The sequence below is a fragment of the Cyclopterus lumpus genome, chromosome 24 (genome assembly GCF_009769545.1).
Source record: "Cyclopterus lumpus isolate fCycLum1 chromosome 24, fCycLum1.pri, whole genome shotgun sequence".
In the NCBI taxonomy this organism is placed as follows: Eukaryota; Metazoa; Chordata; class Actinopteri; order Perciformes; family Cyclopteridae; genus Cyclopterus; species Cyclopterus lumpus.
Window position 1 is genome coordinate 762,501 of NC_046989.1, and position 14,538 is coordinate 777,038.

At 48.6% G+C, this 14,538-nt stretch overlaps 1 protein-coding gene across 1 annotated transcript in view; it reads left to right on the top strand.

The window, feature by feature from the left end:
• The window catches only part of asap2b (ArfGAP with SH3 domain, ankyrin repeat and PH domain 2b), a 29,604-nt gene that overhangs the window by 12,154 nt on the left and 2,912 nt on the right, over positions 1–14,538 (top strand). The window contains exons 4-22 of the mRNA XM_034527195.1: positions 1–11; positions 289–338; positions 440–569; positions 2,052–2,137; positions 2,737–2,812; positions 2,975–3,061; positions 3,174–3,277; positions 3,819–3,888; positions 4,559–4,646; positions 5,113–5,161; positions 5,248–5,414; positions 7,409–7,542; positions 8,097–8,182; positions 9,983–10,172; positions 11,043–11,128; positions 12,786–12,901; positions 12,968–13,035; positions 13,296–13,403; positions 13,501–13,720. The exon at positions 1–11 is cut by the window's left edge and continues 64 nt beyond it. Of these exons, the coding sequence (XP_034383086.1) occupies positions 1–11; positions 289–338; positions 440–569; positions 2,052–2,137; positions 2,737–2,812; positions 2,975–3,061; positions 3,174–3,277; positions 3,819–3,888; positions 4,559–4,646; positions 5,113–5,161; positions 5,248–5,414; positions 7,409–7,542; positions 8,097–8,182; positions 9,983–10,172; positions 11,043–11,128; positions 12,786–12,901; positions 12,968–13,035; positions 13,296–13,403; positions 13,501–13,720 (1,926 nt within the window). The remainder of the gene's footprint in view (positions 12–288; positions 339–439; positions 570–2,051; positions 2,138–2,736; positions 2,813–2,974; positions 3,062–3,173; positions 3,278–3,818; positions 3,889–4,558; positions 4,647–5,112; positions 5,162–5,247; positions 5,415–7,408; positions 7,543–8,096; positions 8,183–9,982; positions 10,173–11,042; positions 11,129–12,785; positions 12,902–12,967; positions 13,036–13,295; positions 13,404–13,500; positions 13,721–14,538) is intronic.

Here is a 14,538-nt window from a genome sequence, read left to right on the forward strand (position 1 = left end):
GGGTCAAAGGGGTGAGTCTCCGCCAGGGAGGGGGAGGAGCTAACGGGATCGCTCATCAGATTCATAGATTCATCTTCCGGGGATGCAGCTTCAGTTGAAACCCCAAAACCTCAAAACCCTTATTTACATTATTACATCTGGAACCATCTGACATGGTTCAGAAAGTGTAATAAATGTGTTAATAACAGAGTTGTTATTACCCCTCTGTTCCCTCTGCGTGTGTTGATTGGAATGAATGCCGGGATGTGATTGGTCGGTCTGACATTGTGACGTCACTTCCCTTTTCAGGATCTGAAGAAGCCGTTGGACAAATCCTGGAAGGATTATGAGACCAAACTGTGAGCTTATTCATATCTAATAAATACAAAGAATGTCAGAGTCGTTCAGGTGGGACTCAAAGACGTCTTCAGGCGTTTAGTCTTTGACCTTCGACCCCCAGAGCGAAGCTGGAGAAGGAGAAGCGGGAGCACGCCAAGCAGCACGGGATGATCCGCACGGAGTTCAGCGGAGGAGAGATCGCCGAGGAGATGGAGAAGGAGCGGCAGCTCTTCCAGCTGCAGACGTGTGAGGTGAGCGGCGCCACCTAGTTAGCGGCGCCACCTAGTGAGCGGCGCCACCTAGTGAGCGGCTCCGCCTAGTGAGCGGCTCCACCTAGTGAGCGGCGCCACCTAGTGAGCGGCTCCGCCTAGTGAGCGGCTCCACCTAGTGAGCGGCTCCACCTAGTGAGCGGCGCCACCTAGTGAGCGGCTCCGCCTAGTGAGCGGCTCCACCTAGTGAGCGGCTCCGCCTAGTGAGCGGCTCCACCTAGTGAGCGGCTCCACCTAGTGAGCGGCGCCACCTAGTGAGCGGCGCCACCTAGTGAGCGGCACACCTAGTTAGCGGCTCCACCTAGTGAGCGGCGCCACCTAGTGAGCGGCTCCACCTAGTGAGCGGCGCCACCTAGTTTGCGGCTCCACCTAGTGAGCGGCTCCACCTAGTGAGCGGCTCCGCCTAGTGAGCGGCGCCACCTAGTGAGTGGCGCCACCTAGTGAGCGGCTCCACCTAGTGAGCGGCGCCACCTAGTTAGCGGCTCCACCTAGTGAGCGGCGCCACCTAGTGAACGGCTCCACCTAGTGAGCGGCGCCACCTAGTGAGCGGCGCCACCTAGTGAGCGGCTCCACCTAGTTAGCGGCTCCACCTAGTTAGCGGCTCCACCTAGTGAGCGGCGCCACCTAGTGAGCGGCTCCGCACCACCTTGTGAGCGGCTCCACCTAGTGAGCGGCTCCGCACCACCTTGTGAGCGGCTCCACCTAGTGAGCGGCGCCACCTAGTGAGCAGCGCCACCTAGTGAGCGGCGCCACCTAGTTAGCGGCTCCACCTAGTGAGCGGCTCCACCTAGTGAGCGGCGCCACCTAGTTAGCGGCTCCACCTAGTGAGCGGCGCCACCTAGTGAGCGGCGCCACCTAGTGAGCGGCTCCACCTAGTGAGCGGCGCCGCCTAGTGAGCGGCTCCACCTAGTGAGCGGCGCCACCTAGTGAGCGGCGCCACCTAGTGAGCGGCTCCACCTAGTGAGCGGCTCCACCTAGTGAGCGGCGCCACCTAGTGAGCGGCGCCACCTAGTGAGCGGCTCCACCTAGTGAGCGGCGCCGCCTAGTGAGCGGCTCCACCTAGTGAGCGGCGCCACCTAGTGAGCGGCGCCACCTAGTAAGCGGCTCCACCTAGTGAGCGGCTCCACCTAGTGAGCGGCGCCACCTAGTGAGCGGCTCCACCTAGTGAGCGGCTCCACCTAGTGAGCAGCGCCGCCTAGTGAGCGGCTCCACCTAGTGAGCGGCGCCGCCTAGTGAGCGCGACTCCGCCTAGTGAGCGGCTCCACCTAGTTAGGGGCTCCACCTAGTGAGCGGCGCCACCTAGTGAGCGGCGCCGCCTAGTGAGCGGCGCCACCTAGTGAGCGCGGCTCCGCCTAGTGAGCGGCGCCACCTAGTGAGCGGCTCCGCCTAGTGAGCGGCTCCGCCTGGAGAGCGGCGCCACCGCGAGAGCAGCGCTCGGCATTAAACTGCTCCCTCTCTCCGCAGTACCTCCTGAAGGTCAACGAGATCAACGTGAAGAAGGGCGTCGACTTCCTCCAGAACCTCGTCAAGTATTTCCACGCTCAGTGCAAGTACGTCGTTCTGCAGAAGGAACCTTGAGAACATTGCAGCCAGGAGGATCAGGGTTTAGAGACCAAAAGATGTTGTCATATTAGTATCAGAAATATATGGGTCTATACATATACCCTACCAAAGGGTCTCTTCAGGGTCTATACGGGTCTATAAGCTACCAAGGGGTCTCTTCAGGGTCTATACGGGTCTACAAGCTACCAAAGGGTCTCTTCGGAGTCTATAAGTGTCTATAAGCTACCAAAGGGTCTCTTCAGGGTCTATAACGGTCTACAAGCTACCAAAGGGTCTCTTTGGGGTCTATACGGGTCTACAAGCTACCAAAGGGTCTCTTCGGAGTCTATAAGGGTCTTTAAGCTACCAAAGGGTCTCTTCTGGGTCTATACCGGTCTACAAGCTACCAAAGGGTCTCTTCAGGGTCTATACGGGTCTATAAGCTACCAAAGGGTCTCTTCAGAGTCTATACGGGTCTATAAGCTACCAAAGGGTCTCTTCAGAGTCTATACAGGTCTATATGCTTCCTAAGAGGCTCAGGTCTCCTGGTCCTGGCAGTTCTCTTCTTTGGGCCTCTAACAATCTATTTCTCTGTCTCGCCGTTCAGTTTCTTCCAGGACGGACTGAAAGCCGCGGAGAGTCTGAAACCGTCTGTAGAGAAGCTGATGACCGAGCTGACGACGGTGAGGGGGGGGACTACCTCTGAGATGTAGTACAGGTTTAAGTACTATATGTACCTCTTAGATCTAGTGGAAGTATGTACTTGGTTAGATTTCACCAATCAAAAGTAAATATATAAAACAGCGGTCATCAGTATCTTGTGTTTCTTCTTCTGTGGTGCTCAGATCAAGCAGACTCAGGACGGGGAGAGGAAACAGCTGACTCAGCTCCGAGACGTGCTGAAGGCGTCTCTGCAGTCCGAGCAGAAGGAGGTGAGGGACTCTGCGTACGGTGTACTTTTAAATAGCTTGAAGGATCTGCAGGGAGCTACTTTGGACTACAAACATGGCGGCTGAAGTATCTTTGTGTCCTGGTCCTCCGCAGGACGCTCAGGCCAAGCAGAGCGCCGGCTACAGCCTCCACCAGCTGCAGGGCAACAAGGCCCACGGCACCGAGTGCGCCGGAGTCCTCTACAAGAGAAGCGAGGGGTGAGTGAACTCAAAGCCCCAGAATGCAACTGGGCAAATGGCTTTTGTGAGGACATCTGTGGAGTACTCCCACTTAAGTACACATTTGAGGTACTTGTACTTCACGCGTGTCTTTCTACTTCACATTTTTTTCACTTTACAGATTTTTACACAAAATATATGAAGCATATGAAAAACAGTAAATCTGAATCGAGTAGATTAATCTTCAGCTGGAGGTCATTTTCATAAAAACATTCGATGGTTCCAGATCAATACGAATAATTGTAATGATTTACATTTTTTTTGGGGGGGGGGGGGGGGGGGGGGGGGGGTTATATTATTGGTTGGACAAAAGAAAAATACATATTTATTTCTTATTTCTTCTAATGAATAATCCAAAAAGTGAAAGAAACTAAATGTACCATTTTATGAAAAAGAGAGAATCAGCAAACCGTGTCGTGAAAAATACATTTAGATTTGGTTTTAGAAAATTAAACGAGAAACCAATTCTGTATTAATAAGTATTCATAAGTATTAATAAGTATGATCGTGTGGCCCTCAGACTGAGGAAGGTCTGGCAGAAGAGGAAGTGCTCTGTGAGAAACGGTTTCCTGACCATCTGCCACGGCACGGTAAGACGCCACGCCCCCTCCTGCTATTGGTCCTCCTGCATGAGAAGCTCCGCCCTCTTACCTGCTTGTCCATCAGCCAATTACCAAAAAAAACACTTCTTCTTCTGGGGTTTCACTTTTTTTATTTTAAAATAGGGGAATAGACAATAATTAATTTTAGTTTTTTATTTAGCGTCTTATTGTTTTTTTTGTTCCTTCTTTCTTTTATTTTGAAGTTTTTACACGAAGAGTCAAACGGCCAATCAGGACAGAGCAAGCAGCAGAGGAAGAGAAACAGGAGGAGGAGGAAGAGCATAAGGAGGAGGATGACAGAGAGAAGGGTGGGGGGGTCTGTTATTATGAGTATCGATCATCATCTGAAAAAGATGTTAAAAACACCTGTAATCATGGTCCCCAGAGGATGACCCCGGCTGGTTTTAGTGACCTATGACCTCTTCTTTTGTGACACCATCGACAAACGATGATAACAAAATCCACTTGAGCCCGTTCTCGTTCCCCAGAGGACGAACCCTTCTGCTGTTAGTGTGAACGAGCCGACAGCCAATCACAGCTGGTTCCTCGATGATTGACGGTGCTACAGCATGCTAGCATTAGCTAGTTATAAGCGAACACAGCTGTTGTTGTTGTTGTTGTTGTTGTTGTTGTTTAGCTGGTGTTTCTTGTCTCTCAGGCCAACGCACCGCCGGCTAAACTCAACCTGCTCACCTGTCAGGTGAAGAGGAACCCGGACGAGAAGAAGAGCTTCGACCTGTTCTCACGTGAGCTGCTTTACTCTCAGATGTGAAACCTCCTGTCATATCCTCTTGTCTCACTCTCTTTCTCACTCTTTATCTCACTCTCTTTCTCACCCTCTATCCCACTTTCTATCCCACTCTCTGTCCCACTCTCTTTCTCACTCTCTATCCCACTTTCTATCCCACTCTCTGTCTCGCTTTCTTTCTCACTCTTTATCTCACTCTCTGTCTCACTTCCTTTCTCACTCTTTATCTCACTCTCTTTCTCACTCTCTGTCCCACTCTCTTTCTCTCTCTCTTGCTCATTCTCTGTCTCACTCTCTATTTCACTATATGTCTCACTCTCTATTTCACACTCAATCTCACTCTTTTCCTTCACTCTCTAGTCTCACTCCATTTCACAAGCCATCTCACTCTTTTTCTCACTTTCTGTCTCACTCTCCATTTCACACGCCATCTCACTCTCCGTCTCACTCTCTGTCTCCTCCAGACGATAGGACCTATCACTTCCAGGCCGAGGACGAAGCCGAGTGTCAGGTGTAAGTAGTGACCCCGACCTCTGACCTCTTCCTGTCAGACCTCTGACCTCTGACCTCTGTGTGTGTGTGTGTGTGTGTGTGTGCAGCTGGGTGTCGGTGCTGCAGAACAGCAGAGAGGAGGCGCTGAACAAAGCGTTCAAAGGCGACCAGAACGAAGGAGAGAACAACATCGTCCAGGAGCTCACGAGAGCCATCGTGGGAGAAGTGAAGAGGATGAGCGGCAACGACGGCTGCTGCGACTGTGGGGCGCCCGGTACGTGCTACTGGTGCTACTGGTGCTACTGGTGCTACTGGTGCTACTGGTGCTGCTGGTGCTACTGGTGCTACTGGTGCTACTGGTGCTACTGGTGCTACTGGTGCTGCTGGTGCTACTGGTGCTACTGGTGCTACTGGTGCTACTGGTGCTGCTGGTGCTGCTGGTGCTACTGGTGCTGCTGGTGCTACTGGTGCTACTGGTGCTACTGGTGCTACTGGTGCTGCTGGTGCTGCTGGTGCTACTGGTGCTACTGGTGCTACTGGTGCTACTGGTGCTGCTGGTGCTACTGGTGCTACTGGTGCTACTGGTGCTACTGGTGCTGCTGGTGCTGCTGGTGCTACTGGTGCTGCTGGTGCTACTGGTGCTACTGGTGCTACTGGTGCTGCTGGTGCTACTGGTGCTGCTGGTGCTACTGGTGCTACTGGTGCTACTGGTGCTGCTGGTGCTACTGGTGCTGCTGGTGCTACTGGTGCTACTGGTGCTACTGGTGCTGCTGGTGCTACTGGTGCTACTGGTGCTACTGGTGCTACTGGTGCTGCTGGTGCTACTGGTGCTACTGGTGCTACTGGTGCTGCTGGTGCTACTGGTGCTACTGGTGCTACTGGTGCTGCTGGTGCTACTGGTGCTACTGGTGCTGCTGGTGCTACAGGTGCTACTGGTGCTGCTGGTGCTACTGGTGCTACTGGTGCTACTGGTGCTGCTGGTGCTACTGGTGCTACTGGTGCTACTGGTGCTGCTGGTGCTGCTGGTGCTACTGGTGCTGCTGGTGCTGCTGGTGCTACTGGTGCTACTGGTGCTGCTGGTGCTGCTGGTGCTACTGGTGCTACTGGTGCTACTGGTGCTGCTGGTGCTACTGGTGCTACTGGTGCTACTGGTGCTGCTGGTGCTACTGGTGCTACTGGTGCTGCTGGTGCTACTGGTGCTACTGGTGCTGCTGGTGCTGCTGGTGCTACTGGTGCTGCTGGTGCTACTGGTGCTACTGGTGCTGCTGGTGCTACTGGTGCTACTGGTGCTACTGGTGCTGCTGGTGCTACTGGTGCTGCTGGTGCTACTGGTGCTACTGGTGCTGCTGGTGCTACTGGTGCTGCTGGTGCTACTGGTGCTACTGGTGCTACTGGTGCTGCTGGTGCTGCTGGTGCTACTGGTGCTACTGGTGCTGCTGGTGCTGCTGGTGCTACTGGTGCTGCTGGTGCTACTGGTGCTACTGGTGCTGCTGGTGCTACTGGTGCTGCTGGTGCTGCTGGTGCTACTGGTGCTACTGGTGCTGCTGGTGCTGCTGGTGCTACTGGTGCTACTGGTGCTGCTGGTGCTGCTGGTGCTACTGGTGCTACTGGTGCTGCTGGTGCTGCTGGTGCTACTGGTGCTGCTGGTGCTGCTGGTGCTACTGGTGCTACTGGTGCTGCTGGTGCTGCTGATGCTACTGGTGCTACTGGTGCTGCTGGTGCTGCTGGTGCTACTGGTGCTACTGGTGCTACTGGTGCTGCTGGTGCTACTGGTGCTACTGGTGCTACATATTACTGCTGCGACTGTGGGGCGCCCGGTACGTGCTACTGGTGCTACTGGTGCTACATATTACTGGTGCTACTGTGGGGCGCCCGGTATCTAGTACTGGTACTAGTACTAATGCAAATACTAGTACTAACTAACTAACACTAAGAACTTGTTAGAACCTAAATTCGTTAAGGCCAGAACTCGTCAAGACCAGAACTCGTTAAGACCAGAACTCGTTAAGACCAGAACTCGTTAAGTCCTCTATGTGGAGCTGAAGTAACGTTTACATTCTTCAGCTGTTGGTTCTTCTGGTCAGAAGAGATTCTGAAGGAGGAAGATGCTGCATCGTTCACTGTTAAACAGTAAACAGTTGTTTGTTGTGTTACTAACGAGACACCTGGTCCCACCTGGTCCCACCTGGTCCAACCTGGTCCCACCTGGACTACAGACATAAACGTAACATCGTGGCCTTTAAAAACCTCCATCCTCTGCTCCGTCAGGTCCCACCTGGCTGTCCACCAACCTCGGGGTGCTAATCTGTATTGAGTGCTCTGGGATCCACAGAGAGATGGGGGTCCACTACTCCAGGATCCAGAGCCTGGACCTGGACATGCTGGGGACCTCCGAGTTGCTGGTGAGTCCCCTTCACTGTCCCCAGAGGAATAACGTAAATCAGAGTAACGAGGCAGAGCGAGAGTGATTCCGATTATTCTATTATTAGTCTTTTTTTCTTTTCTTTTTTTCATTTGGATCCGTCATTCAAATATTCTTACAGAAATTATCAAAATATAAAAAATTCAATATATAAAAATTAGTAATTAATACGTTTTTTTTATAATTACATTCTTGAATATGAATATTCTAGTTTTTTCCAAATTTGTTCAAAGAATGTGACTTAATATATTGTATATAGTATAATATCAATGTATTTCTGTGATATCATAGATGTATATTGATTCTTGAAAACACCCAATATTTATTTTAATCATCACCCAAATCTATTTATATTAAATGAATATGCTACAAATAACCCTAACCCTTAAAATGTATCCTTTTAGATTGTATAAACTGGTATTTTGTGGCATTAATTGATTTTAAAATAATCAATTAATTATCAATTAAATATCAATTAAAGACAGTAGAGGGTTGCAGGTCTGCAGTGAACCCACCTGACATGTTGTGTTTCAGTTGGCCAAGAATGTGGGAAACGCCAGCTTCAACGAGATTATGGAGGCAGATCTGTCGGTCACCAAACCCGATCCGACCAGTGACATGTGAGTGACATGAGAGTGACATGTTTGTGAAATGTGACATGTGAGTGAGATGAGAGTGACATGTGAGTGACATGAGAGTGACATGTGTGTGAATTGTGAGTGACATGAGAGTGACATGTGTGTAAAATGTGACATGTGAGTGACATGTGTGTAAAATGTGACATGTGAGTGACATGTGTGTAAAATGTGACATGTGAGTGACTTGAGTGTGAAATGTGACATGTGAGTGACATGAGAGTGACGTGTGTGAAATGTGACATGTGAGTGACATGTGTGTAAAATGTGACATGTGAGTGACATGTGTGTAAAATGTGACATGTGAGTGACATGAGAGTGACATGTGTGTGAAATGTGACATGTGAGTGACATGTGAGTGACATGTGTGTAAAATGTGACATGTGAGTGACTTGAGTGTGAAATGTGACATGTGAGTGACATGAGAGTGACGTGTGTGAAATGTGACATGTGAGTGACATGTGTGTAAAATGTGACATGTGAGTGACATGTGAGTGACATGTGTGTAAAATGTGACGTGAGTGACATGAGAGTGACATGTGTGTGAAATGTGACATGTGAGTGACATGAGAGTGACATGTGTGTGAAATGTGAGTGACATGTGAGTGACATGAGAGTGACATGTGTGTGAAATGTGACATGAGTGTGACATGTGAGTGACATGTGTGTAAAATGTGACATGTGAGTGACGTGTGTGAAATGTGACATGTGAGTGACATGTGTGTAAAATGTGACATGAGTGTGACATGTGAGTGACATGTGTGTAAAATGTGACATGTGAGTGACATTAGAGTGACGTGTGTGAAATGTGACATGTGAGTGACATGAGAGTGACATGTGTGTGAAATGTGAGTGACATGTGAGTGACATGAGAGTGACATGTGTGTGAAATGTGACATGAGTGTGACATGTGAGTGACATGTGTGTAAAATGTGACATGTGAGTGACGTGTGTGAAATGTGACATGTGAGTGACGTGTGTAAAATGTGACATGAGTGTGACATGTGAGTGACATGTGTGTGAAATGTGACATGTGAGTGACATGTGTGTAAAATGTGACATATGAGTGTGACATGAGTGACATGTGAGTGACATGTGTGTAAAATGTGACATATGAGTGTGACATGTGAGTGACGTGAGTGTGACATGTGAGTGACATGAGTGTGACATGTGAGTGACATGTGTGTAAAATGTGACATATGAGTGTGACATGTGAGTGACATGAGTGTGACATGTGAGTGACATGTGTGTAAAATGTGACATATGAGTGTGACATGTGAGTGACATGAGTGTGACATGTGAGTGACATGTGTGTAAAATGTGACATATGAGTGTGACATGTGAGTGACATGAGTGTGACATGTGAGTGACATGAGTGTGACATGTGAGTGACATGTGTGTAAAATGTGACATATGAGTGTGACATGTGAGTGACATGAGTGTGACATGTGAGTGACATGTGTGTAAAATGTGACATATGAGTGTGACATGTGAGTGACATGAGTGTGACATGTGAGTGACATGAGTGTGACATGTGAGTGACATGTGTGTAAAATGTGACATATGAGTGTGACATGTGAGTGACATGAGTGTGACATGTGAGTGACATGTGTGTAAAATGTGACATATGAGTGTGACATGTGAGTGACATGAGTGTGACATGTGAGTGACATGAGTGTGACATGTGAGTGACATGTGTGTAAAATGTGACATATCAGTGTGACATGTGAGTGACATGTGAGTGACATGTGAGATGATGACATTCCGTTCCGGTTAATCCTCCAGGCAGACAAGGAAGGACTTCATCACGGCCAAGTACACCGAGAAGCGCTTTGTTCGGCGGCTCTGTGCCGACGCGGCATCCAGACTGCAGGTTCTGTACGAGGCTGTGAGGAACAGAGACATCCTGTCCCTGATGCAGGTCTATGCCGAGGGGGTGGACCTGCAGGAGTCCATCCCACAGCCAAACGAACATGTAGGACTTCAGTTCTGATTCATGAGTTTTCACTGTCAGAACCAGGAGTCAACCTCCGGTTCTTTAAAGTGAAACCAAAGCTTCATGTCTAAAAAGCTGCATTCTCGCTCCTGACCACCAGGGGGCGACTCCTCTGGTTGTATAGAAGTCTATGCTTCATGTGTTAAAGCTGACCACCAGGGGGCGACTCCTCTGGTTGTATAGAAGTCTATGCTTCATGTGTTAAAGCTGCATTCTCTCTACTGACCACCAGGGGGCGACTCCTCTGGTTGTATAGAAGTCTATGCTTCATGTGTTAAAGCTGCATTCTCTCTCCTGACCACCAGGGGGCGACTCCTCTGGTTGTATAGAAGTCTATGCTTCATGTGTTAAAGCTGCATTCTCTCTCCTGACCACCAGGGGGCGACTCCTCTGGTTGTATAGAAGTCTATGCTTCATGTGTTAAAGCTGCATTCTCTCTCCTGACCACCAGGGGGCGACTCCTCTGGTTGTATAGAAGTCTATGCTTCATGTGTTAAAGCTGCATTCTCTCTCCTGACCACCAGGGGGCGACTCCTCTGGTTGTATAGAAGTCTATGCTTCATGTGTTAAAGCTGCATTCTCTCTCCTGACCACCAGGGGGCGACTCCTCTGGTTGTATAGAAGTCTATGCTTCATGTGTTAAAGCTGCATTCTCTCTCCTGACCACCAGGGGGCGACTCCTCTGGTTGTATAGAAGTCTATGCTTCATGTGTTAAAGCTGCATTCTCTCTCCTGACCACCAGGGGGCGACTCCTCTGGTTGTATAGAAGTCTATGCTTCATGTGTTAAAGCTGCATTCTCTTCTTTACGGTCTATGGTCAGAACTTGAGATGAGTTTGTTTCTGACAGGAACCCGGAGAGACGGTGCTCCACCTGGCGGTCCGTATGGTCGACAGGAACTCCCTCCACATCGTGGACTTCCTGGCCCAAAACAGGTGACATCATCATCATCATCATCATCATTCATTTTTACATTTCTTTTCATCATACTTTTTCTTTGTCTTTTGTTGTTTTGGTTTGTTTCTCAACGTTTTGTAAGTCAGCCCCCTGACGCTGACCCTGGGTCAGTAACCCATCCATGTCTGAAGATCATCAAATTATTGTTGCAGCTCTAATCATATTTTAGTTGTGAGTTGAATTTACTCACTAAGTGAAAATAGTTCGTTTTTAGTTTAAATGTTACTGTTTTAAATGCTGCTGTGATGCAGCAGGTCAGATGTGCAGATGTTTCAGATGTTCAGATGTTCAGATGTTTCAGATGTTCAGATGTTTCAGATGTTTCAGATGTGCAGATGTTTCAGATGTTCAGATGTTCAGATGTTTCAGATGTTTCAGATGTGCAGATGTTTCAGATGTTCAGATGTTCAGATGTTTCAGATGTTCAGATGTTTCAGATGTTTCAGATGTGCAGATGTTTCAGATGTTCAGATGTTCAGATGTTTCAGATGTTTCAGATGTGCAGATGTTTCAGATGTTCAGATGTTTCAGATGTGTAGATGTTTCAGATGTTTCAGATGGTTCAGATGTTTTAGATGTTTCAGGTGTTTCAGATGTTTCAGATGTTTCAGATGTTTCAGATGTGCAGATGTTTCAGGTGTTTCAGATGTGCAGATGTTTCAGGTGTTTCAGATGTTTCAGATGTTTCAGATGTTCAGATGTTCAGATGTTTCAGATGTGTAGATGTTTCAGATGTGTAGATGTTTCAGATGTTTCAGATGTTTCAGATGTTCAGATGTTTCAGATGTGTAGATGTTTCAGATGTGTAGATGTTTCAGATGTGCAGATGTTTCAGATGTTCAGATGTTTCAGATGTTCAGATGTTCAGATGTTTCAGATGTTCAGATGTTTCAGATGTTCAGATGTTTCAGATGTTTCAGATGTGTAGATGTTTCAGATGTTTCAGATGTTCAGATGTTCAGATGTTCAGATGTTTCAGATGTTTCAGATGTTCAGATGTTTCAGATGTTTCAGATGTTTCAGATGTGTAGATGTTTCAGATGTTTCAGATGTTTCAGATGTTCAGATGTTCAGATGTTTCAGATGTGTAGATGTTTCAGATGTGTAGATGTTTCAGATGTTTCAGATGTTCAGATGTTTCAGATGTTTCAGATGTGTAGATGTTTCAGATGTGTAGATGTTTCAGATGTGCAGATGTTTCAGATGTTTCAGGTGTTTCAGATGTTCAGATGTTTCAGATGTTTCAGATGTTCAGATGTTTCAGATGTTCAGATGTTTCAGATGTTCAGATGTTCAGATGTTTCAGATGTTTCAGATGTTTCAGATGTTCAGATGTTTCAGATGTTTCAGATGTTCAGGTGTTTCAGATGTTCAGATGTTTCAGATGTTCAGATGTTTCAGGTGTTTCAGATGTTTCAGATGTTCAGATGTTTCAGATGTTTCAGATGTTTCAGATGTTTCAGATGTTTCAGATGTTTCAGGTGTTTCAGATGTTTCAGATGTTCAGATGTTTCAGGTGTTTCAGATGTTCAGATGTTTCAGGTGTTTCAGATGTGCCTGTCTTGACTGTCTGAAGCATGCGGCGTGTCAGTGAGCGTCCTCACATGTATAGTAACAGCGAGGCGTGTGTTTCAGTGGAAACCTGGACCAGCAGACGGCCGGCGGCAGCACCGCGCTGCACTACTGCTGCCTGACGGACCGCAGCGAGTGTCTGAAGCTGCTGCTGAGAGGAAAAGCTTCAGTGGCCATCAGTAAGAGCAGCAACACTCACGGACACCGAGCCTCGCTCTCCCGTTTCTAACCTTCTGTCTCCACAGCCAACGCAGCGGGAGAGACGGCGCTGGACATCGCCAAGCGCCTCCGACACACTCTGTGTGAAGAGCAGGTGAGTTCATGATCCACGTGTTTCATATCGCTGTCATCTGAACGTGAAATAAGTACAAATATATAAACAAAACCAACACGACGAGCTAGAAATATATCAAGTGAGATAAGCTCAAGTAAACGTAGTTACACTGAACCAGATCTCAATAAGTTACACAACTATAACTATAATAATGTCTGCTAAGTTCAACCCACTCTCAGCTAAAGATGAACAGTATTTCAATCTGAAAGTCACAAACAAAGCTTGACTTCTGGTTCCAGCTGACTCAGGCTCAGACGGGGAAGTTCAACCTCCACGTTCACGTCGAGTACGAGTGGCGTCTCCAGAACGACGACATGGACGAGAGCGAGGACGAGATGGAGGACAAGGTCAGCTGGCTTCCCTTGAGCAGCTTGTAGACGTGAAGGGCGGAGAGGGCGAGTAACGTGTGTTGTTGTTGTTGTTGTTGTTGTTGTTTTACTGCAGCCAATCCCCAACCGGCGTGAGGAGCGCCCGGTCAGCTGCTTCGTGCCGGGCGGCGGCCCCATGCAGCCCAACCTGGCGGCGTTGGCCCGGGATGCCGCCAGCCTGGCGAGGGACAAACAGAAGCCGAGCACGATGATCAGCAACGAGACCTACGGCACCATGCTGGACCTCCACCTGCCGGGGCCGACGCCCCCGCTGCCGCCCAGAGGACCAGTCAGAGGTCAGGCAGGGACGCCACGCCCACCACTGGTCGATATATACCTAATATATACACACAAAGAGAGCGTAGACTTCTATACAACCAGAGGAGACGCCCCCTAGTGGTCAGGAGGGACATGAAGATCCAAAGTAACCAGATTTTTTAAATATCCTTTGGAGTGATGTAAAACTCAGGAAAAGTGATCAACCTTTTGTTGAGCTCCTTCAATGTGTATCAGTCTAAATATAAATGAATAGTGCTTTTTAAATAAAGTAAATAAACTAAGACTCTGTGTTTAGTGGAGCAACAAGTGGACATTATAACATTTAAATTAAGTGATGACATCATCAAACCGGTGACCTTACAGCGACTGTGGCTCAGTGGTGAGCAGGGTCGGTGGTTCGATCCCCGGCTCCGGTAGTTCATGTCGATGTGCCCTTGAGCAACACACTTAACCCTACATGTCTCCTGTAGCTGTTCTACAGTGTGTTAGTTACTGCTGATGGACAGGTGGAGCCTTAGCTCCTCCCCTCAGGGTGTGAATGTTAGTTACTGCTGATGGACAGGTGGAGCCTTAGCTCCTCCCATCAGGGTGTGAATGTTAGTTACTGCTGATGGACAGGTGGAACCTTAGCTCCTCCCCTCAGGGTGTGAATGTTAGTTACTGCTGATGGACAGGTGGAGCCTTAGCTCCTCCCCTCAGTGTGTGAATGTTAGTTACTGCTGATGGACAGGTGGAGCCTTAGCTCCTCCCATCAGGGTGTGAATGTTAGTTACTGCTGATGGACAGGTGGAACCTTAGCTCCTCCCCTCAGTGTGTGAATGTTAGTTACTGCTGA